The sequence below is a fragment of the Pangasianodon hypophthalmus genome, chromosome 11, assembly GCF_027358585.1.
Source record: "Pangasianodon hypophthalmus isolate fPanHyp1 chromosome 11, fPanHyp1.pri, whole genome shotgun sequence".
Classification (NCBI taxonomy): Eukaryota; Metazoa; Chordata; class Actinopteri; order Siluriformes; family Pangasiidae; genus Pangasianodon; species Pangasianodon hypophthalmus.
The window spans coordinates 25,826,420-25,852,227 of NC_069720.1; the positions used below are offsets into that span (position 1 = coordinate 25,826,420).

The following is a 25,808-nucleotide window of genomic DNA, read 5'->3' on the forward strand; positions in this document are numbered from 1 at the left end:
GAGATTGCATGGACATGTGATTTATGAACCTGTTGTATTGTGTGTGGCTAAAACACCTGAAGTTAATAATTAGGAGGTCTGTCCACATACTATATATAAGCATTCATTTTCTTATCTGAAGAATAGTCTGTGATATAATATGCTACTTTCTTTACCGGCTTACAAACATCTGTCTGCACCATTTCAGGGTTTCATTACAGGAAAACAACACAAGTATCGATACAGAGCCTGGCCTGAAAGTACCCCAAGCTGCAGGACCAGCGCAGGGTCGCCAGTTAGGCCCATAATCACTGTGTTACAGCCTTTATTACAGCCTTTATTAAAGCCGCTCGGCTGCCTGACTCGCCGTCCTGCCCTCAGTGCGCTACGTCACGAGGCAGGCTTTAGGCGGACGTGTAGCTATGAAAATAGAGGAACAGCCACCGGCGCCATGTGTGTGTGTACCGCGGGACTCGGGGAAAGGTTAAAAAGCTGAAGAGAAGCGCCTGATTTTCTGCTGTTTTATTTACCGGGAGCTCAGCAGCGCGAGTCCGGCGGAGCGACGCGATGTAGCGGGTTTGAGTTTGTAAGTTGGCCGCTACAGTTGGAGCGAAGAGGAAACAGCCACCGATCCAGAAGTAAAACAACAGCTGGTGTGGAGTCATGGAAGGACGCACACGGGAAGGTGCAGGGCCAGATACAGACCAAGATCGGCAGTATTGTGAGCTCTGTGGTAAAATGGAGAACCTTATGAAGTGTGGTCGCTGTCGCAGCTCTTTCTACTGCAGCAAGGATCACCAGAAACAGGACTGGAAGAAGCACAAGCAGGTCTGCAAGCAGGCCGAAACCAACCCCGGCCACACACCACACACACCACACACACACTCAGCTCAACTTTGCCGAGATAACGTCAATAAGGAGCCGGAACCGCTGCAGAAACAGCAGAAGAGCTGTACGGTCTCAGAAAAGTCAACTGGGTCTTCCAAACCACATGTGGACACTGGAAGAAGTGCCCCACTGCTCAAGCCTGTGTCAGGAACCGTGAGCGCATGTGACCCTCAACAGACTGGTGATGATACTTCCAACGGGCAGACTATGTCTCCTCAGCAAAAACTGGCCACAGAATATATAGGCCCATGTATGAACAAGCATGGCATCTGTGTTGTGAACAACTTCCTTGGTGAAGAACTTGGACTCAGTGTGTTAGAAGAGGTTCGTGCTCTCTACATCTCTGGAGAATTTACAGATGGACAATTGGTCAGTCAGAGAAGTGACTCAACTAAGGACATAAGGGGAGATAAGATCACTTGGATCGAGGGAAAGGAACCTGGATGTGAGAAGATAGCTGTCCTAATGAGCCGCATGGACGATGTTGTCCGACACTGCAATGGAAAACTGGGAAACTACAGGATAAATGGAAGGACAAAAGTGAGTAACAGACATAAGTTTCTCTGCATTACATTAATATTATACCACTTAGAGCGATGTTTTTACAGTTTTAAGGCATGTCGATGAATGTTTACTACAAAATATAAGGTTTTAGGTCTGCTAAATTCCTCTAAGACAGTATGACACAGCAGTCTGGGATCAAGAAGCTTATCTTTAAACTTTATATTAACGCCAAAGAACACTGGAACTTGCAGACAGCTATTGCACAAACTCTGCCAAAATAGTTCGAGATAGTTTCCTACTGTTCAATATCTTTTAACTACTGAAATTAATTTTGCAAAATAGTTGGCCAACTTTAACAAAACTCAGTCTCTAATAGGGCTGCACACAAAAATCGTATTAAAATCATGTCACATAGAGTTGTTTTTCTGAAATCACTTTGTTTTCACAATGCACAAATCAGGTGGACCACAAAATGAACCATAAATGAATCGTAGTCAGATCACCTCTGAAGGTGGGCTGAGTACGGTTTGCTTGTGAGTCACTTTAGAGGGTTATGAGTTCATTCGTTGTGGTCGTATATGCACAAAAATGCTGAGTCATGGATCTGGTACCACATGGAGCACTGAAACAGACTAAGTGTGAAAACACCCTCAAACAGCATCGATTCTGCAGCATTTGCACATGGGAAACCATTGCAGAAAACTGTGCACACCTACTCCCCCCTATTTACTGTGAGCAATGTCTTTGGATGATATTACACATGACCTCATGCACACACACAGAGCATGGTGAGTCTACGGAAGAATAAGGGAATAAAAAAACATTTTCGAAAAGCTAAGCTGTGAGTAAATGATATAGTGACCGAAATGTGTGCTATAATGTGTGTTGTAGTGAGAAGGAACAAATTTACTTATACAGATATTGAATATTGTGTACTAAATATTTAATTCCAATTACTAAACAGACAACAGCAAAATCTATGAAATGAATGAATGAAGTAATGGCTGCACTTAAAAACTGACTGATGCTTTACACACAGAGGCAGATTTAGTGAATGTGGGGCCCTCGTTCGTTTCACCCATGCCCAAGATCAAATCCTGTAAGCCTCGAGCGGCTTATTTGCTTTATAAAATGACAACAGATATTATAAAATCCAGTGTACTATATACTAAACAGTTACAGTGTACAGTGTAATATACTAAACAATTCTTAAGCCGTGTAATGTAGATGACTAACATTGAGCTTTGGTTCCTAAGCAACATAACAGGCTAACACTAGGGTATTCTATGACTAGCTTAAGTGCAACAGTTTTATTGGATTAAATCCTGCCACTTTAATAAAGAATTCAATTAATGTGATACGATCACTAATGTGTGTATATTGAGGATTATACAATGGCTTTGAACACAGTTTAGCCAGTTATATTTTAGAACTGAAACTATCTATATAAAGGAACATTGGTGATAGCATCATGTACGGACTGTTGAGCCTACATAGCAGCGTTCTCTTCTAACTGAAAAAAGTCAGCAACCAGAAAATCATACTGAAGACCTTCCTTTCTACACAGTAGCCTATCGCTTGATTGCCTTGATTGACCTATCTGCCTTTACACAGTTGTCACTACGTAACAATGATAAAATAGTCCACTACAACAGTAGGGCTGCTATGGCATTACTGAAAATAATTGATACAAAAGCAAATAGCAGCCATTTTGGGAAGGCTTTCTACTAGGTTTTTGCATGTGTCCGTGGGAATTTGTGCCCGTTCAGTCAAAAGAGAATTGGCACTGATGTTGGATAAGAAGGCCTGACTTGCAATCAACGTTACATCCCAAAGGTGTTCTGTGGGTTTGAGGTCAGGGCTCTGTGCATACCATGTCTTACGGACCTCGCTTTGTGCACGGGGTACAGTCGTGCTGGAACAGGAAAGGGCCTTGTAAAGACTGCTGGCACATAGTTGGGAGCATGCAGTTGTCTTAAATGTCTTTAACATTACCCTACACTGGGTCTAAGTCCAAACCCTGCAAAACAGCCCCAGACCATTATCCCTCCTCCACCAAACTGTACTGCTGGCACTGTGTGTTCCAGTAGGTAGTATTCTTATGGCATTCACCAAACCCAGATTCATCCATCAGACTGCCAGATAGTGAAGCATGATTCATTATTCCAGAGAACACATTTCCACTGTCCAGTGGAATTTTTTAATGTTTTACATCACTCCAGTCGATGCTTGGCATTGGGTCTAGGTGGCATTTTAGGAGAGTGCCACATTTAAAGTCACAGAGCTCTTCAAAATGACCCATTCTTCTGCTACTGTTTGTCTATGGAGATTGTATGGATTGCTTGATTCTTTTTTGCAGCTGTTAGCAATGTATGTGGCTAAAAGACCTGATCTCAGTAATTAGGAGGAGTGTCCACATACTTTTGGCCATATAGTGTGTGTGTGTGTGTGTGTGTGTATACGGGCCCCTTCGAAAGTATTGGAATGGCAAAGCCAATTCTTTTTGCTATACATTGAAGACATTTGGGTTTGAGATCAGAACATGAATATGAGATGATGGATCAGAAATACAGCTTTCATTGCTGGATATTTACATCTAGATGTGTTAAACAACTTAGAACATGACATCTTTTGTTTAAACCTGCCCATTTTTCAAGTAATGAAAATATTGGAACATGTGATTGACAGGTGTTTCTTGTTGCTCAGGTGACCCCGATTAGATTGATTGTTTAAACAATTAATAGCTCTGGATGTCTACTTTTGATTTTAGCACTGGGTTTCACCTGTGAAGACTGCAACTGTTGTTCAAAAGGATAAACCAACATGAACACCAGAGAGCTGTCTATGGGAGAAAAGCTAGCCAATTTGAAGAATTGATCAAAGCCATTGCACATAGCCAATAGAACATTTTGTAATGCCCTGAAAAAGAAAGTACATCAGTGGTTTCTAACAACCAGACATGGAACAGGTCGGCCAAGGAAAACAACAGCAGTTGATCACAGAAACATTGTGAGAGCTGTGAAGAAAAACCCCTAAAAACAACAGTCAGACATGACCAACAACCTCCACAGGGCATGGTTGAAGGTATCACAATCCGCCATTTGAAGAAGACTTTGCCAGCAGAAATATAGTGTTTATACCACAAAATGCAAACTACTCATCAGCAGTAAGAATCAGAAGGCCAGATTGGAATTCACAAAAAGTAATACAGAGATGAACCACAAGAGTGGCTCCAGGAACCAGAATTAACCTCCTCCAAAGTGATGGAAAGGCCAAAATGTGGAGAAAGGATCTGCTTATGATCCAAAATATACAAACTCTTCGGTCAAGCACAGTGGAGGTAGTGTTATGGCTTGAGCTTGCATGGCTGCTGCTGGAACTGGCTCACTAATCTTTATTGTTGATGTAACTCAAGATAGTAGCAGCAGAATGAATTCAGAAGTCTACAGAAACTTTGTTTGCATCCAATATAATTGGGTGGAACGACATCATGCAGCAAGACAACAAGCCAAAACACACTGCCAACGTAACAAAGGACTTCATCAGGGGAAAAAAGTGGAAGGTTTTAGTCTGGCCAAGTCAATCACCAGACCTTAACCCAACTGAGCATGTAGTTCACCTCCTGAAGAGGAGACTGAAGGGAGAAAGGTGCCAGGTCCTAAGTTGTTTAACACATCTAGATGTCAGGAAATGAAAGTTGAAATTCTGATCTATCTCATATTCATTTTTTGATCTCAAAACCAAATGTATTCAGTGTATAACAAAAACAAGATTATTGGCCTTGCCGTTCCAGTACTTTTGGTGGGGACTGTGTATTTATAAACAGTGAGGTCCATAAATATTTGGACATTGACAAAGGTACTGTTATTTTAGCTCTCTACCACAGTACATTGGAGATGAAATTAAATCATTAATATCAGATTTCATATTTACTTTGTGGGTATTTACGTCCAAATCGGAACAGTGTAGATGTGAACAGTGTAGAATTCCAGAACTTTTTATATGTGCTTCCCCTTTTCAAGGGACCAAAAGTAATTGGACAAACTAACATAATCATGAATTAAATTTTCATTTTTAAATTTTCATTTTACTTGTTTGGTCCTATGCAGTCAGTGACTCCCCAAAGTCTGGAACTCACAGACCTCATTAGACTCTGGGTTTCTTCCCTGGCGATGCTCTTCCAAGCCTTTACTGCAGCTGTCTGCAGTTCCTGCTTGGTCTTGGGGCGTTTTGCTTTTAGTTTTGCCTTCAGCAAGTGAAATCAGAATCAGACTAAGCTTTTATTGCCAGGTGTACTCACACACAAACAAGGAATTTGACTTGATATGAAGCTTCCAGAACACACATACCAATAAGATGGCAAGACATATAATAATATAATTTACAAATATTAATAATGAGAGAGAATATCTAACACTGTACAGTAGACACAATAGGCTTAATATGCTTAAATTGCTTAAAAGGCTTAAATGCATGCTCAATTGAATTAAAATCAGGTGAATGACTTGGCCATTGCAGAACATTCCACTTTTTTGCCTTAAAAATGCCTTGGGTTACTTTTGAAGTTTGCTTTGGGCCATTATTCATCTGTACTGTGAAGCACTGTCTAATGGGTTGTGAAGCATTTGGCTGAATGTGAGCAGATAATATAGTGCTAAACACTTCAGAATTCATCCTGCTGCTTTTGTCACGTGATGTGACTACTTGGCCACACCTATTGTTTTTGCTATTGCTCTGATGGGTTTCTTTTAATTTTTTTCAGACTAATAATGGCTTGCTTCTCTTGGAGTGACAGCTCTTCATATTGACTTCATATGGTTGTACGTGTGTACGTATAATGTGTATATGGCACACAACACCTTAGGAACACCTGTTTATAAACTCATGCAATTTGCCAATCTGTCCATCATGTGGCAGCAGCAAAATGCTTACTATCATGCAGATATAGAAGAAGAAAAAGAAATTATATCATAAAATTATTAATCATTGTTATCAGTTTGATGTAAAAACTTTAAAACAGAATTGCTGATTCTGGTAACAGAATTTACCTTAGTAACAGATTTAATAAAACGAGGTAAACTGTATAAAAGTGTAACGCATTGCTAATCAGCATTTACTTTGTGGGAGATACACTCACCATCCACTTTAATAGGAATATCTGTACACCTGCTCATTTATACAGTTATCCAATCAGCCAATCACGTGGCAGCAGCACAATGCAAAAATCATGCAGCTATACAGGTCAAGAGCTTCAGTTAATATTCACATCAAACATCAGAATGGGGAAAAAGTGTGATCTCTCTGACTTTAACCGTGGCATGGATATTACTAGAAGGGCTGGGTTGGTATTTCAGAAACTGCTGATCTCCTGGGATTTTCACACACATCAGTCTCTACAGTTTACACAGAGGCACTTTAATAGGAACACGTGTACATCTGCTCATTTATGCAGTTATCCAATCAGCCAATCATGTGGAAGCAGCAGAGTGCATAAAATTATACAGATACAGGTCAAAAGCTTCAGTTAATGTTCACGTCAAACAGAATGAAGAAAAAGTGTGATCTCTGATGGGCAGGTTTGAGTATTTCAGACACTGCTTGTCTCCTGGGATTTTCACACACAACAGTCTCTAGAGTTTACACAGAATGGAGCGAAAAACAAAAAACACTGAGTGAGTGAAAGTTCTGTGGGTAGAAACCCTTGTTGATAAAAGAGGTCAGAGGAAACTGGCCAGATTGTTTGCAAGGAAGGCTATAGTAACTCCAATAATCACTCTTTACAAACGTGATGAGCGGAAAAGCGTCTCAGTATGCATAAAACATTGAACCTTGAGGTGGATGGGCTTCAGCCATCATTTTCAATCATCATTTTTAAAGAGTAAGCATTTCGATAGCTAATGATTTGTTCATAGCTATAATCACTTTTAAAGATGCTCAGCACCATTTAATAATTTCATAAATAAGCAGCGAGTGCATTTCAGAAACAATGCTAAACCTGTTGTGTTTTATTTTTTGGGTTACTGTGGGTTTCCTCCAGTTTCTTTCCACCTCCCGTGAAACATTACCCGTGGGTGCGAATGTGTGTGTTCATGGTGTTCTGCAATTGAATAGTTTCCCTTCCAGGGTTCCTACCTCACACCTAGTGTTCCTTTAGTAGTCTCTGGATCTTCTGTGACCCTGACCTGAATAAAGCGCTTACTTATTTTTTCTTTCCAGATTTTCTTGAATAAGAATTGAGAAAAATGCTTGTATAAGTTTAGTCAGTCAAATTTTTTTAGTGTGCATTGTGTATATATTTTTCCGTACAATACAAATATTTTATTTTATTATATATATTCAATATCAAATATTATATTTTTATTATTCTGTCAATAAATATGGTCTTTTTGAAGTTAAATGGACCTCATATCTTACCATGAATTGCATTAATACCATGATCATTTCAAGCTTTTCTTGATATAAAATTTTATCCATACCACCCACTACTATTTGGTAGTATGTGTGACTTGTGTATTGTTGATTTAACAGTTGGATTTGTGACTGTGAACAGTAATATTTTTATAATGATAGAACTTGGTTAGTTTGAGGCTATGTCTGTCTCCTTAGCTGTAGTTAACATTGTTACTTGATCAAATTATGAATGTTATTGTAAAAGTATTTTCAAAGCTATTCTGTTATTTGGTTATTTTTAATACTATACTTATTTTAATAAGTGTTTAATAGAGCTGGAGCAATCTCAGAACAGCTGTCACTCTGTAAACAATCTGGTAAAAGTGTGTACTTTACCATTACAGCATGGACCACGTGAGTCTAGTCAGTGCAGCTTTTAAATCATGCTTCTTGTTTGTTTGTTTTTTTTTAACTACTATTAAATTATTTATGCCTCAGCAAAAAATCATCTAAATGTGATTATTGAACAGACATCAAGAATCAGAGTTTACGATCGCAGTAAAGTTACTCAGCATTTGCCTGGGATTTTTTAAAAAAAGGATTTTCTGGTTGTTGAAAATAACATAAAATGCACATTATTTAACATTATAATGCATTTGCATAGGGTCCAATTTATACACAGACTAACCTGGGCTGTAGCCCGGGCCCTGGCAGAAAGAGATTGTAATATTTTCCTGGGTTGAGACGGGAATGAGAAGATGGGAGGCAGGCTTGAAAGAACTCAAATAGCATCTTTGCATTACTTTTGCTTTTCAGCAGTTTTATAGCACACATGCGTACACACAGCTCTGTGCTACTCAGCTCTCCCTCGTGGCTCTCATCTCTCCTCTCTTTATCCTTGCTGCTGCTCACTGAAACAGAACACTCGTTAGCCAAATTCCGCACATTCTGCATTTCCTCTGGCTCGCCCTCCATTCACAAACTGGCACTCAACCATGCCCCCGCTTTCACATACCTCCATCGCCCGACTCCCCCTGCTGAGAGAAGTAATCCACCACAGCCATCTGTGCCCCCGGCCTGTGGACCACCTTGAATTTAAACGGCTGAAGTGCCAGATACCTACGAGTTATCTGTGCGTTGGCATCCTTCATGCGGTGGAGCTACTGGAGCGGGGCGTGGTCCAAACAGAGGGTGAAGGCTCATCCCAGCAGATAATTTCGGAGGGTGAGGACCACCCATTTGATGGCTAGACACTCCTTCTCAATCATGCTATACTTACTCTCTTGCACTGAGCTGCTGATGTACAGCACGGGGTGCTCCTCTCTCTCCACCACCTAGGACAACACGGCCCCCAACCCTCTGTCCGTCGTGTCCATCTGCAAAACAAAAAGGGAGAGAGAAGTCAGGAGAATGTCAGAGTGGTCGGCCACAGAGTGCAGCTTTTAACTGAATAAAAGCCTGTTGGCACATCTCCAGCTCACCTTTTTAGTAAGATCAGTCAGTGGGCCGGTGACATCTGAATAATTAGGCACAAACCTACAATAATAGCCAGCCCCAGAAACTGTCTCACCTCCTTTTTGGTCACAATTGCTGCTGTCTTATCAGTTTGGGGACACACCTGCCCATGGCCCAAGGGGAAGCCCAGATACTATACTTCCACCCATCCAGTCACACACTTCTTTGGGTTTGCTTTGAGTCCTGTCTGTCTCAACAATGTCAAGACAGCCCTCAGATGCTGCATGTGCCATCATGGATTCTGTCCATGAGTCGCTGGAATATCACTGGGGCTCCGAACAGCCCAAAAGGAAGAGTCATGAACTGGTGTAATGCTAATGGAGTGGAAAAGGCCATTTTCTCATGAGATATTGGAGTCAAGGGGATCTGCCAGTATCCCTTTGTCAAATCCACTGTCGAATAAAAGCGAGCCGCACCTTACCAATTGAGCAGTTTGCAAATGCGTGGCATTGGGTATGCATCAAATTTAGACACCGCGTTGAGTTTAGAAAAGTCCACACAAAACTGGATCAAACCATCAGCCTTATGAGCCAAGACCACCAGACTGGACCAGTCACTGTGGGACTCCTCAGTTACCCCCATATCAAACATAGCTGTGAGCTCCTCCCGAACCACCTGTTTTTTTGTGCTCAGGCAAACGATAGGGACAGCTGCATACCACCACCCGGGGACGTCTCAGTGTGGTACTCTGTGAGATTAGTGCAACCAGGTAGGGGCGAGAACACTGGAAAATTCCGCCTGCAACTTGGCAACCTTCATAATTTGGGACAGTGAGAGGTGGTCTCCACAAGGGACCAGGGTGGATTGAGCAGCCATCTTTAGAATTACATCCGGTCCTAGCTCCTCCCTCTCTGTAACGACCGTTGCCAAAGCCACAGGGACCACCTCTCTCCATGGTTTATGGATATTGAGGTGTTAAATTTGCCACACCATGCCTCTATCTATTCGCCTTACCTCACAGTCAATGTACCTGTGCACTCTATCTCCCTGTGAAAATTGCTGTAGTTGATTTACCCCTGTCATACAGTCAGGACTGTCGTTCTTGGGCCTAACGCAAATTCTCCTGTGTTAGGTGACTCAAGGTGTGGAGTTTTTCCCTCAGGTCCAGAATGTATTGAATTTCACTTTTGCTATTAGAAGTTCCCTTCTCCAATTTTTTCCTAATGACGTCTAAGACACCATGAGGCTTGTGCCTGTACAATAATTCAAATGGGGAAAACTCCATGGAGGCTTGCGGGACCTCTCGAACTGCAAATAACAGGGGCTCAAGCCTCCCACACCATGCTACACTGCTGCAGAACCCATCCACACACATTCCCCTCAACAGTGTCTGAAAAGCTGGTCCATTTGTTTCCAAATTCAGTGGACGGGTGAGGTGGGAACTAACCACCGCCTCTATAGTATGTTTTTGTCCCAAGAATTGGATTGCACACCAATGCTGTGGTATGTACCCCCTTGTATACTCCCAGGTATATGGTATGTTGGGGACCCAGACTAACTCCATCACCTGGGATTGGTCCTGGAAATTCCCGGGCTCCCTGCACCACCAGCACACCGGCCCAGGCCTTACTCCCACACCTTTGGGCCCAGAGTCACCAACCTACCTGGAGGGGGTGGAAGAGAGAGACGGAAGAGCGGGATAGGGAAGCTCCGGGACCGGGGAACTGGTTTTGGGGGAATCTGCCCTTGTTTCCGTGGTGCAGGGGCAGGGTGGTGAGAAAAGGGGGAAGAACACAAGTGAGAGAGAGCGCAGGAGGGAGAAGAGAGGGGCTTGCCTGCCCCCGTCCAGCAGCCACCTTTGACAGGTGTCTTGGAGCTGTTCGGCAAATGCGAATGGGTGGCCAAGCACACTGGGCAGCGAGTGGAAGCGCTGATGGTGCTGTTCGGGTGTGCGGCTGACCCCTTCCAAAATGGCCTGCTTTAGGTCCAGGTACTCCAGCAAATTTGTGACCAGAAGCTGTTGGGCTGCAAGCTGGTCTTCTGTGACACACTTGAAGAGCTCAATGAATGCCTCCAGATCATCCTGCAGTCCCAATTTCGAGAGCGTGACATGGGGCATGGCCACGGCGGCCCCGGGGCTGCTCCTGGAGTACCCGCAGGTTGGACCAGGCTCCATAGCACCTGCCAGTCCTCTGCCTGAACTTGGAGCAGGGCCTGAAAGCGCTGCTCCAGCTCGAGGAGGGCCTGGAGTTGCATCTGGAAGATGCCGGCGAGGGTCTTGACAATCTCAGTGAGTGGCGAGGACTCCATGACGGCAAATATTCCTCAAAATCCCAGGTTTCAGCACCAGTGCAACACTTTTCTGGGTTGGGACGGGAATGAGGACACGGGAGGCATGCTTGGGAAAACTCAAATAGCATCTTTATTTCGCTCTTTGCTTTATTTCTGCTTTTCAGCGGTTTTATAGCACACCTGCACGCACAAATGGCTCTGTGCTGCTCAGCTCTCCCTCATGGCTCTCATCTCTCCCCTCTTTATCCTTGCTGCCACTCACTGAAACACAGAACACTTGTTAACCAAATTCTGCATAGGTGTGTGATCCTTACCACTCACTTTCTCCAGCTGTGCCCTCCATTCACAAACTGGCGCTCAACAACACCCCCGCTTCCACATGGGGCCACCAATTTAATCAAAAACTAAAAATAAATATTTGGGATTTCACTCCAGCAATCAGAGTATTTTCAAAGAAATATTGCTGCTGGCTTGTCCAAGTTCAGATACTCTGTTGAAGAAGGTGCTTTGATTTGTTTAGTTGTATATTGGTCATATTTGGCTTGTTTTTATTGGTTTAGATTTTGGCATTGCAAGGTTTACAAACTCGCACAGGTGCGGTCACAGAGATAGTGAATAGTAATGTGCAAAACATAGCACCTAATGCACTGTACAGTGCCTGTAGCAACAGCATTCACATGCCTATTCTTAATGCCTGTGTAGCGTTGCTGGTGGTCTCACCTGTGCTGCCCAAGCACTGAATGCAGACACACCAATGATGTTCCAGTGAGAAATTGCCAGCCATTTTGTTGTTAGCATTTAAACAGTCACTAAGGTCTGGAAACAATGACGACTCTGTGGGGCAGCTGAGAGAGGAGAGTGCAGTTCTCAGATGCAGCACTGTGACCTGCATTCCAACACTCACAAGGGCTCAGTCAAACTCGTGCAAGCCTGAGGCAGTATGAGACACACCCACAGGCTCCTCGCAGGCACTGTGCCCCCATTTGACGTGTTGGGTGGGCTCTAAACAGTGTCCCCATAAATAAAGGGCAGGGAGGCTTCTGTGAGTCTTGATGTTCTTTTTATGACTTCCTGGATAAGTTGTTGATGAACTCTTGGAGGAGTTTTGGTAGGTTGATCACTTCTGGGAAGATTCACCAAGTTTTTTCCATTTGGAGTTTGCTAGAGTCCCAGAATTATATATATTTTAATAGCTTACTTTCTTATTATTTAAATTTAGCTTGCAGATAATTTGAAGAAAAAAATACCTTTTGTAATACTGTAGATGATATGCATGCTGACTTTTCTAAGGCAGCTCTTTGTCTTTCCTTTCAGGCAATGGTAGCTTGTTACCCTGGCAAGGGCACTGGATATGTGCGGCATGTGGACAACCCTAATGGTGACGGGAGATGTGTTACATGCATTTATTACTTAAATAAAGACTGGAATGCCAAGGTATGTAAAATCACTAGACAAGGCAAATCCCAAATTAATAATGGCATTAAGATATAGTGTTTCACATAGTTTAGGTCTACATGGTGTCAAATGTACGTTGGGCATAATATGATAGATTGGAGGTAACATTTTTCTGCATTTCTCTGTTTTGAAATTGCACAAGAAGATTGTGGTAATTAAATATTATTTAGCATATACAGAACGCTCTTAATATACATGATATTCTATGAACACCACATAAGTGCCAGGAATGGTGAATATCACCTGAATAACTACATACTTGCGCATGTACACATGCAAGGCAAGACCGTGCAACAAAGCCATGAAATGATCATATGACATACGACATATTTGCTATAAATTCTGTTGTCATACATGTTGTTCTGTTGTTACCTGTAACCTTCCTGCCTGATCAGTGCTGGTTCTGAATGACCTGGAGGTTACACAGTGTTCATAGAACTGCAGTTACATCACTATTTCACCCCTCCTAATCCCTCAGGTACAGTGAATATCACCTCGATATTTTTAGGAGCAACGTAGATGCTGTGAGTGGCACAAGTCACTGTCGGGTTTACTGTACAGAGCATACTGAGCATGACAAAGAATGCTCTTCAGATTCACATTCATGGAAAGGTGATGTCAGTTGGTTTTAGTTTACCAAAATTGGGTGATATGACAGTGCATGCACAACAAGCTTATCACCAAGGCATGCAGTTCTCCTTTTCTTTTTTGCTGAAGTGAACTCGTAAAAATACAGTCTTTTGAGAAACTGATTTCTGCTTAGAATCCCACATGGGCTCTGAAGTGACTCAAGCCTTTCAATTTCTTGTGTATCCCTCTAGTATGTGTGTTCTATGTGTGTTTTAGTGGAGAAAAATAAGAAGAAAATTCTTAACGAAAACAATAGGGCTCCACCTGATGCTTGGCCCCTATAAATCCTAACAATTACAATAGAGGTTAGAAGCACTTTGTGTTTGGACACATAATAAGAAGAAGAAAAAGAAGAAGAAGAACCAGAACATAACCAGTAGGGTACTGTCACTTTATTCTTAAATCCCTAATAATAATAATAATAATAATAATAAGAGGGAAAAATTTAATCCAGCATTCCTGAGATCCTGGGCCACCATGCCTAAATTTTTTCTGAATTGAGAACATTTTTAATTTTTGTGCAAATACATTACAACAGTTCTGAGTTACAGCACTTTAAGTAAACCGTGCAAATTATCATAGATTTTAAAGGCTGCAAAAAGCAAATGTTCATGGCCTAAGTTAAAGAATCAGGAGAATTTTTTTTTAACTGTAAACCTTATTTTACAATAGATGTGCTTTTTTATGTAAGAAGACATGAATAGCACTCTCCACAAATCCACTTAAAGATTACACCTAAAAGAGTACACACATACATATATGTACAGTGCCTTGCAAAAGTATTCAATCCCCTCTGTGCTCTTAAAGTAAAGTTTAAATTAGTCAAATAAGTCAAATTTTATTATTTGTCAACGTATCTTAAAAAAATTAAAAACTGAAAAATGTTGCTTGCATTCAACCCCTTCAGTACTTGGTAGAACCACGTTTTGCTGCAATAACAGTTTTAAATTTGTTGGGGTAAGTTCCTACCAGCTTTGCACACTGTTTAGGAGAGATTTTCACCCATTCTTCCAGGCATACTTGCTGCAGGTTCTTCAGGTTGGTTGAATGTTCTTTGTTGACTGCAATTTCAAACAATGCCACAGACTCTCAATGGGATTCAGATCTGGACATTGACACTTGGTCCCTGTAGAACATTTAACTTTTTGTTTTTAACCACTCCTGCATTGCTTTAGCCTTGTTTTTGACCATACTGAAAAGGTGAAGTTTCTTCCAAGCTTTAGTTTTTTTTTTTAAGTAGACTGAAGAAGGTTCTCTTGTAAGAACTGTATTTTGTCCCATTCATTCTCCCTTCAATTTTGATAAGAAGTCCAGGTTTTGAGGATGAAAATCTTCCCCAGAACATGATGCAGTATCTCAATCTTGGTCTTATAACAACAACAAAAAATAAACATCTTTACTGGGTCACTCTCGTGCTTTCATATGGCTCTTCTTGATTAATGGTTTATTTCTAGCCACCCTCCCATACAGTCCTGAATTATGCAGAACTCTTGAAATGGCTGTCTGGTGCGCTTTCACTCCACTCTCAGCCACTGTGCACTGTAACTCCTTCAGAGTGACTGTTGGCCTCACTGTGGCTTTCCTCACCAGATGTGTATTGATTATCTATTATTTAGAAGAAAAAATTCTTTTGCAAGAATTGAGTGTGTGTGTGTATACACACTCAGGTCCATAAGAATTTGGACAGTGACACCATGTAATTTTTGTAATTTTGTGGCCTGTTTCCTTATTCCTCATGGGAAACTTAATATGCGATCCAAAGAAGTGTCCATGCAGGTGAAGGAGGCCATCATTAGGATGAAAAAACAAAACAGACCTGTCAGAGAGATAGCAGAAACTTTAGGAGTGGCCAAATCAACAATTTAGTACATTCTTAAAAAGAAGGAATGCACAGGTGAGCTCAGCAACACCAAAAAGCCTGGAAGACCACAGAAGACAACTAAAGTGGATGATTACAGAATTCTTTCCTTGGTGAAGAAAAACCCCTTCACAACATCTAGCCAAGTCAAGAACATTCTCGAGGAGGTAGGCATCAATGTTTACAATCAAGAGACGCCTTCATGAATGTAAATACAGAGAGTTTACCTTAAGATGCAAACCACCGGTAACACTCAAGAACAGAAAGGCTAGATTAGACTTTGCTAAAGAACCTCTAAAAAAGCCTGACCAGTTCTGATGCAAGATTAACTTGTACCAGAATGATGGGAAGAAAAGAGTATGGAGAAAGAAAGGAAGGGCTCACAGTCCAAAGCATACCACATCATCCGTTAAACATGTGGTGGCAGTGTTATGGCATGGGCATGTATGGCTGCCACTGGAACTGTTTCACTGTTGATTATAACCAAAGAGCTTCTTAAGGCAAAGAAATTAAATGTTCTTAAATGGCCATAAATGGTCCTTAAAGTCAGTCCCCTGACCTCAACCCAATTGAGCTGCTTTTCACTTACTGAAGACAAAACTGAAGGCAGAAAGACCCACAAACAAGCAGAAACTGAAGGCGGCTGCAGTAAAGGTCTGGCAAAACATCTCAGGTGAGGAAACTCAGCATTTGGTGATGTCCATAGGTTCCAGACTTCAGGCAGTCGTTGACTGCAAAGGATTTGCATCTAAGTAATAAAATAATCCTAATATTTATAATTGTTAATTTGTCCAAATACTTTTGAGCCTGTGAAATTGGAGGGACTCTGTGGCTGTAATTAAAAAAATGGCTGTAATTCCTAAACAGTTAATGCAATATTTTTGTTAAACCCCTTGAATTAAAGCTGAAAGTCTTCACTTCAGTCACATCTTGATTGCTTCATTTCAAATCCATTGTGGTGTACAGAGGCAAAATTACCAAAATTGTCACTGTCCAAATACTTATGGACCTGACTGTACATATAAGGTTTTATTCTTGAGTTGAAAAAACTGTGGCTTTCCTCAACAGCTGTGTATTGATCATTTATTATTCAGAAGAAAAAATTATTTTGCAAGCCACTGTATATTTGTGTTTTTATATTTATACACACACATACTGATCAGCCATAACATTAAAACCACTGACAGGTAAGTCCTGTATGTTGCGAGTTGGGGCCTCCATGGATCAGACTAGTTTGTCCAGCACATCCCACAGATGCTTGATTGGATTCAGGTCTGGGCAATTTGGAGACCTTGAACTCTTTGTCATGTTCCTCAAACCATTCCTGAACAATTTTTGCAGTGTGGCTGGCAGCATTATCCTGCTGAAAGAGGCCACTGCCATTAGGGAACACCGTTGCCATGAAGGGGTGTACCTGGTCTGCAACTATGTTTAGGTAGGTGGTACGTGTCAAAGAAGCATCCACATGAATGCCAGGACCCGAGGTTTCCCAGCAGAATATTGCCCAGAGCATCACACTGCCTCGACGCACACGCACCCGGCCATCCACATTATGTAAAATAAAACATGATTTATCAGACCAGACCATCTTCTTCCATTGCTCCATGGTCCAGTTCTGATGCTCACGTGCCTATTGTAGGTGCTTTCGGGAGTGGACAGCAGTCAGCATGGACTCTCTGACTGGTCTGCGGCTACACAGCCCCATATGCAGCAAGCTGCGATGCACTGTGTTTTCTGACACCTTTCTGTCACAGCCAGCATTAACTTTTTCATGCTACAGTAGCTCTTCTGTGGGATCAGACCAGACAGGCTAGTCTTCGCTCCCCACGCGCACCAGTGAGCTTTGGGTGCCCATGACCCTGTCGCCGGTTCACTGGTTGTCCTTCCTTGGACCACTCTTGGTAGGCACTCACTGGTATAAAAGCTTTATTATAATATAATATATTTCTTATAATATAATAGCTTTCTTTTTACAACTCTTTCATAAAGCTTTGCTGAGTGTCCAGGATATAGCTGTCTCATGGACATTTTCTCCCATCCTTGCTGTGAATCTGTTCCCATTGGCCTTTTGGTTACTTCTCTGACTAATGCCCTCATTACATGGTTTCGGTGGTTGGCCTCTTCTAGGTAGCATCACGGTTGTACCATATTATTTCCATTGTTAAATAATAGATCTAATGGGGATTCTCAAAAATTTTAGATTTATTTATTTATTTTTTTTTAAGAACCCAACCCTAAATGGTGCCTCTCCATCTTCATGATACTGTTTGTTAAGATGTTCTCTAGCACTCTCTGGGCCTTGCAGAAACAAGTCTAATTATTTTGAGATCACATGACACTTTAATTGCATGTAAGTGGCCTTCTATTAACAAATTGTGTGACCGCTTAAGGAAATTCTTTGCACAGAGCTTACTTGGGGGTTTCACAGCAAAGAGGATGACTATTAATCCAGTCAAGCATTTTCTTTTTATTTGACAATATTTAAAAACTGTAAATCTTTAGTCAGTGCTGACATTATAGACTGTTTTTTGCACATCATTAAAATAAACTGCCAATTAATGTTTTAATTCAATACAAGGATTGTTCTGGGAGGTTGTTTTTAACCTTGTAACCAGTGTACTTGATCAGTCAGAGCTGCTGAAGGCCATATTCTAGGGTTGGGTACTTGCATATCTTGTCCTTTACATATTTACTGAAACTTGACAAAGTAAATTTATGTTGATTTCTGCTTTTATTTTTTACGGTCAAGTTGATGAAGCTGTTTGATCCTCCTGTTTTTAATTGGCTGGGGAACTGACTTTGAGTGCTTTATTGGCAGCTTCAGGAAGCTCCAGGCTAGGTTCCATGTGTATCAGGACATTTCACAGATCTGACTGACTGTTAGAAAGCATTGATTTTGGGTCTCCCTCCACCAACCACCCTCCTTGTGTTCTCCTTATATATATATATATATATGTATGTATAATGTTTGAGTGTGTGAGAGAGACAAATGCATGTTTATATTGATTTCAAGTAACAGTGATCTTTTTAACCACATGCAGTGCAGTATTTATTATCAGTTGAATTTTTTAGCTTTGTGTTAAAAATTATTTATCTGCTGACCACTAGTGTTATTCACTTGCTAAGTTTGGATTTCAGCATAATGCATTTTCTTGCATTTCAAATGCCATTTGCTCATAATTCCCTTTAAATCATCTTTCCTCCCAGGAACATGGTGGTATCTTACGGATCTTTCCAGATGGCAAAGCCCAGTTTGCTGACATTGAGCCCCTATTTGACAGACTGCTGTTTTTTTGGTCAGACAGACGGAACCCACATGAGGTCCAGCCTGCATACGCCACTCGGTCAGTTACCATGGCAACTGCTATGGCACTTACTGTACATTAAACATCTTAATCTTAATATCTTAAAATTATATGTAGTAAACCAGTGGTTCTCAACCTTTTTTCACCCGTGGACCCCTAACATATTCTGACTGATCCCATCAATGTTAAACATCAGTGTTATATATTTCAAATATATATATATAATATTTATAGACATTTTTAAATCTGGGGTAAGCAGTAAAATGTTCCCATATTTTATTGCTAATATTATACTTAATATGATGATCACTCTGAATGGATTTTCTGAAATTTAATGGGCCTAAAAAAATTTATTCAAAATATATTTTTGAAATATTTAAGAAAAATACCACTTATACATATTTTAAATATTTTCAGAAACAATCCCACAGACCCCCTGTAATTACGCAACAGACCACAAGGGATCTATGGACCTCTGGTTGAGAAACACTGTAGCAAACAATTCAATTTTGCAATTTTGTGCTACATGAATATGCTGATGTGGTTAAAATTCTGTGCAGGTATGCTATTACTGTGTGGTATTTTGATGCTGATGAGCGAGCTCGGGCTAAAGAGAAATACCTAACTGGTGAGACTCATGCACTCTCACACAGACATTAAAAATATGACTCAGGACTAATGGTTGATCTGTTCATGATATATATTTCTAAAACAGTGTTCTTTCTCCTGGTCTGACACTTCACTTTTCTCCCATTAAAATAGCTTTTATTTAGACAGAGAAAAAAGGTTAATTACAATGAATCTGACTCTTTAAGGTGCAGTAGAAAAAGGGGGAAAAGTGGAGCTGAACCGGTCGACTGAGCCATGCTAATGAACAAGAGTTGAACAAACCTGCTGAAAGGATGAGGAAAAGAATGAAATGGAATAGGTGTTAACCTTCAGAATGTTTTTTACCTGCTGCTTGAAGACATGAATACCGTACAAAGGAAGGACAAAAATGACTGTGCTCCATCTTAATTGTGCTAGTGCTGTGCTAAATGAGCAGGCATGCAATAACCCACCACTGCATGTGTAGGAACATATACAAAGTGTTTAAATTAAGTAAGTGTGTCTGTGCTGCAATCAGGAAACAAGAAGTCATTTGTAAATATAATAAATTCTCAGACAGCCCAGAAGAAACATGATACAGTGTACTTAACATCCAAAGTATACATGAGTATACAACAATTACAATTGCATTATTTATTCCGGTCTGTTTTTTTGATGGATACAACCTACGCTTGTCCAATCCAGGTTATATGGAATTCTTTTTGCACCCATTGTCTGGTGATAGCATATTTGTAATGTCTTTGCCAATGTTGAACAATATGAATGTCTGTTATCACAGACATGATGTCTTCTGTTTGTGATCGATTCCTCCATCTTAGTTTACAGCTCTGAATTTAAATTTAAAAAACACCCTTTTTTGTTGACGGTGATGCCACAATTATCAGACATTAGCAGCGTGAAATACTGACATACCAAAATTCTTTCATTTGTACAGGACCTCCTCAGACATACTGAAAATGTGAATATCTCATGGTTTATAGACAATAGGTTAATACAAGCTAAAACATTCAGCTCAATAATTTAATAATAATGCAGAGGGAAAACAGAGATCTCCCTGCAGCTCAGATCAGGCATGTCCTTGCAATACAACACATATTCACATATTGCATTTAGCATCATTTAGTAGTGTGGCATATATAGCAATATAGCATAATTTAATACGCAGAGATTGCCCTTCACTAAAACTGTATTGCGTAAAAAGGGGCCCCTAGTAAAAAAACAAGAATAGAAGAAAGCTGGGGTTAGTACAGCAGTCAGCTTTAGATCATTTCACATCTTTTACTTATTCAGGTCTTAATATCTGCAGAAGATCTACACAGTGCACACTGGTCATTCATAGCTTAAATGAAAGAAGTCACTTGGGCCTTCAAATACATTGAGATAAATGACTAAATTTGTCTAATTCATATTAATTCTGAGAACTGTAAAACCAGACATTTTCAAAAAAGCCGTTTTTGTTTGTGTTTATTATTACAGTGTAAATTGTCCTGAAGGAATGTTTTCTGTAGCGGGACAACTTAATAGACTTGATTAATACATGAAACAAATTGAGGCAGTTATCTAACAGCATTAAGGGTGTCTGCAGCAATTTCTACAGGTTTTTTTTTTAACCCAAAACCTACCAAACATATCTAGTTTTTTTTATTACATTATTATAATAATCACCAATTTTTCTTTATTAATTCTAATGCTGTTAATTGGTGATTTTTGCTTGTAATAAAATCTGTCGACTAGATTGGAGCAGTGTAAAAGAAATAATGTAGCTGCTTTTAACAAATGTGAACAAAATGATTTAAATTATATTAATTACATTAATAGAATTTTTAGGTTTATTACTTCATTTGTAAAACCTAAAGGTCCTTTACAAATTATAAATCATAATGCAGTTTATAAATTACCACCATTAGCTGTCTGTTTTAGATTTATATCATGAAAAAGTACATCCTGGGATGATCTAAGCTTACACTCTTCATTGTCTTCATGAGCGTGTAAAGAGAAGGGAGGGCTCTTCAAACGAGCACCGAAGGGAATGTGACCTTATACAGCAGCCTCATAGGGTATGAAAAACCACCAATCAGGACGAGCTGTTAAGGCTATAGAAAATAAAAAAGATTATGGGGTAAAAGGTGAGCACTGAGCAAAAACCTCTGGAACAAGAGGTTCAGTATTTCAGAACGCATCGTGTTGCACAAAGGGAGAGTCAGGTCGTTTTTGAGATTTCATCAGAAAAAGCCACTGTACATGGCAGTCTGAAATTTCACATGCATATAATGATGTAGTTATAAAGAATCATGAAAAGGAGATATTAATGATAACATTGATATGTTCTCATTACTAACTTTTAATGTTTGACCTAATTCTGAAGTACATGCTGGCAACTAAAACCATTAGGGTACAATATGAAAGTAGTAGTCCCTGTTTTGCAAGTGCTGCTGTAATGCCCCGTTGGTACACGTCCAGAAATTGATTTTTGCTGCCTCACAGCTCCAGGGGTCCCCGGTTCGATCCTGAGCTTGGGTTACTGTCTGTGCGGAATTTCAGTGCATGTTCCCCCTCTGTCTACACGGGTTTCCTCCGGGTTTCCTTCCACCTCCCAAAAACATGCAGGTGGGTGGATTGGCTAAGATAAATTGCCCCTAGGTGTGAATGGTTGTGTGAGTGTGTGTGTGTGCATGGTACCCTGTGATGGACTGTGATCGACAGGGTGTATCCCTGCCTCACGCCCAGTGTTTCTGGCTCCGGATCCACGGCACCCCTGACCGTATAAGCAGTTAGAGCAATCTCTGAAAAATAACCCATTCAAAAATTACTACTGTTTAGTCTGGCTAATCTCTGTCCCAAATGAATCACAAACAGAAATAAATCTTGAAATGTGTATGTGTGTATGAAAGAGGGTGGAAGGAGGAGGGTGGCATTCTGCTCTCCCGACAAATCAGAAAACTAACCAATCACAGGTATTGGTGAGCTCGTGTATAAGTTACAGAAAAGTATGTAAAGGGTATTGCTCTCTTCCAAGTGCTTTCAGATGCCCTGACACTGCATGAGCAGCAGTTTGAAAAGATACAGTGGCTGCCTTTATGTTTGTAAGAAAAGCATGTATTAGCATCACCCATGCCAAATGAATGTATATCCACTTTAATAGGAACACCTGTACACCTGCTCATTTATGCAGTTATCCAATCATTCACTAATGTGGCAGCAGCACAATGCATAAAGTCATGCATATACAGGACAAGAGCTTCAGTTAATGTTCACATCTCTGTGACTTTAACCATGGCTTGCTGGTGCCAGATGGGCTGGTTTGAGCATTTCATAAACTGCTGATCTGGGATTTTCATGCACAGCAGTCTCCACAGTTTACACAGAATGGTGCAAAATACAAAAAACACTGAGTGAACGACAGTTCTGTGGGTGGAAAAGCCTTGTTAGTAAGAGAGATCAGAGGAAACTGGCCAGGAAGGATATAATAACTCTAATAAACACTCTTTACAATCTTGGTGAGCAGATGAGTATCTCAGCAGTGTGGGTGAGTCTGTGCTCATGAGAGCCTCAGATTCCTGTTCTTGGCTTACAGGAGTGGAACCTGATGTGGTCTTCTGCTGTTGTAGCTCATCCACCTCAGTGTTTGATGTGTTGTGTATTCTGAGATGCTTTTCTGCTCAGTACAGTTGTAAAGAGTGAGTATTTGAGTTACTACAGGCTTCCTGTCAGCTCAGACCAGTCTGGTCATTCTCCTCTGATCTCTCTCATCAAGTAGGTGTTTCTGCCTGCAGATCCTCTGCTCACAGGATGTTTTTTGTTTCTCACACCATTCTGTGTAAACTCTAGAGACTGTTGTGTGTGAAATTCCCAGGAGATCAGCAGTTTCTGAAATACTCAAACCAGCCCATCTGGTACCAACAACTATGCCACAATCAAAGTCAGAGATCACACTTCTTCCCCATTCTGATGTTTGATGTGAACATTAACTGAAGCTCTTGACCTGTATCTGCAAGATTTTATGCATTGTGCTGCTGCCACATGATTGGCTGATTGGATAATTACATGAATGTGCAAGTGTACAGGTGTTCCTAATAAAGTGGACGGTTAGTGTATATTTATAATGACTGGCCATTGTCATAGCCCTCTCCTACCAATACAGTACCTGTCTGTTTTTATTTTTTTAAATGAAGGTGAGTCAAATGAAACCTTTTTTTTATTTTGCATTGTTTATTGCACATAGGTGTCACAAAATGTACATCATATTTCTCTATCTGTGCTGCCGCCTGTGAATGATTATTGAAGACTCACATAAATTACAGCTGTGTACAGTCTCTTTCTCTAATTTATGTTGCACTTTTAGGGTTTTAATTTGACTCACCCATGTATTTAAATTTTCTATAATAAAATATATTAATTTTTACCATATAGTGTTTTGATTTGATTAGAGAACTGCGTATTCAACAAAATGGTATTTTTAATATAATTCTTTCTCTGAGATTTTTGCCAAAACATTCATGTGATGTACTTAGATGTCCTTTAATTGCTAGAAAAAAAATACCTTAGTCTGTAAAGACTTTGTTTTATTTCTTTACATCTACAGTGTCCAGTGATAATTATTTACACTGCTGAAAAAAAAAGATAAAAAATATTTTCATATGTCACATATACAGTTTGTAGAGCCTTACGGTAATCTTTGATGTTGCTTTTCAAAACTGAGTTACAGTAATTCATTATATATACAATACTGTGCAAAAGTTTTTTTGTTTGTTTGTTTGTTTTGTTTTGTTTTGTTTTGTTTTGTTTTGTTTAAGCCTAAAGTGAACGGTGAGGTTGTAGGTCTGAGCTGGCCAACTTAATTCTGTAAGTGCTTTCACTCCAGGCAGGTCTTAATCATGTTTGAAATGTATTTGGATGGTTATCAGATGAAATTTGATTTGTGATTCATAATGACCTGTATTTAATTTAAACATGCATTCATATGACTGAATATTGAAATATATGCAATAAATTGTGAAATTTCCTAAGTCATTAAAAATTCATCTGACTTTTCTATTGACTCAATGGAAATCAGATTTCAGTGACTTTAAGTACCACCTTTGCTTTTGCCAGTACTCACGCAATAATATTAACTCAAAAGTGATGTTAAAGCAAATAATAATAATAATAATAATGAAAAGAAGTTAGCATGTTTTATATTTCAGCATAAAAAATGGTAAATACTGAACACAAAATATTTCACTGTGAAATATAGAAAATACATATGACAAACAGCTTTTTACGGACGTGTGCAGGATGTGCTTTAACTCTAGAACTTTACACAGGCATTGAGGATACTGTGGCCTCTCTCTTCACTAGACTCAAATATGTATGGCAAATTTGGGGCTAGCAATTGCTGAAAAGGGGCCTCACCTTGCCAAACAGAGGTCACTGTCACAGGCAGGATGTGCTGAGGTAAAAATTAAGCATTAATCTATTAGTACCGACTAGGGTTGTGGTGATACCAGAATGGATTCATCTCAGCCATGCTTTCATTACCTTTTACTGTGTGTATGGTTTGTAATGTGGAATGTGATTTGCCAAGGGAAAATGGCATCACTGTACTGAAATATAGAATTGAAAGTATTGACACTTCTGGAATCAAACCATTTTTTATGTTTAAGAATTGAAAAATTACCAAAGTTTTGCATCGTGCAACCCTACTACTGACATTCTACAAAGCTATGAAGATCTTGGAGAGGTGAGCAGATTCTAATCATTTCTTTGTAGATTTCAAGAAAATCTACTACAAAGGGAAGTTAATTTTTAAACCTCCACATTCATACCAATTGTACAATACAGTAAGTCATACGTTGTGTGATTGCAGTGTTAATGCCAGCTCTAGGGTCAGGGTACGGTATAGAATAGTTGATATATTGGACATGACATATTAATGAGACATGAGACAAAGGTTCAGTGTCAAAGACTCACAGTCCACTTTTTTAGGAACACCAGTACATCTGCAGATCTTTAGTACATGATTGGTACATCTTATCTAATCAGCCAAACATACAGCAGCAGCGCAGTGCAAAAATCATGCAGATTCAGGTTTCAGTAAATGTTCACATCAAACAGCAGAATGAAGAAAAATGTTATCTTTTCCTGTGTAAAGCACCTTGAGAGGCCTTTTTAAAGGCACTGTATAAAATTTATTATTATTATTATTATTATTATCATCATCATCATGTGACTTTGATCATGGTATGGTACCAGAAGGGATGGTTTGAGTATTTCAGAAACTGCTGATCTCCTGGGAGTTTACACAGAATTGTGCAAAAAACATTGAGTGAATTCATTGTGATGAAACCGTGTGACGATGACAATTTGAGACAATGTTTATTTTATTACATTCGTAATGCATTTTCCTTCTTTACTGTTCTTGTGTTATTTATTTATTTAGCACTATTATTCTTTTTTAATATTTG

At 40.0% G+C, this 25,808-nt stretch overlaps 1 protein-coding gene across 2 annotated transcripts; it reads left to right on the forward strand.

Annotated features, from left to right (window-relative positions):
* On the forward strand, positions 1 to 24,403 carry LOC113547059 (egl nine homolog 1). Of its 2 annotated transcripts, XM_026947251.3 has the most exons (5): positions 337 to 1,407; positions 12,823 to 12,942; positions 18,659 to 18,795; positions 19,317 to 19,384; positions 19,572 to 24,403. In XM_026947251.3, the coding sequence occupies exons 1-5, from the start codon at positions 643 to 645 to the stop codon at positions 19,625 to 19,627; spliced, it is 1,146 nt and encodes a 381-aa protein (XP_026803052.1). In that variant the 5' UTR covers positions 337 to 642; the 3' UTR covers positions 19,628 to 24,403. The 2 variants fall into 2 exon arrangements, with proteins under 2 accessions (XP_026803053.1, XP_026803052.1); XM_026947252.3 differs by lacking the exon at positions 12,823 to 12,942 and having other exon boundaries at positions 1 to 1,407.
* The last annotated feature ends 1,405 nt before the right edge of the window (positions 24,404 to 25,808 follow it).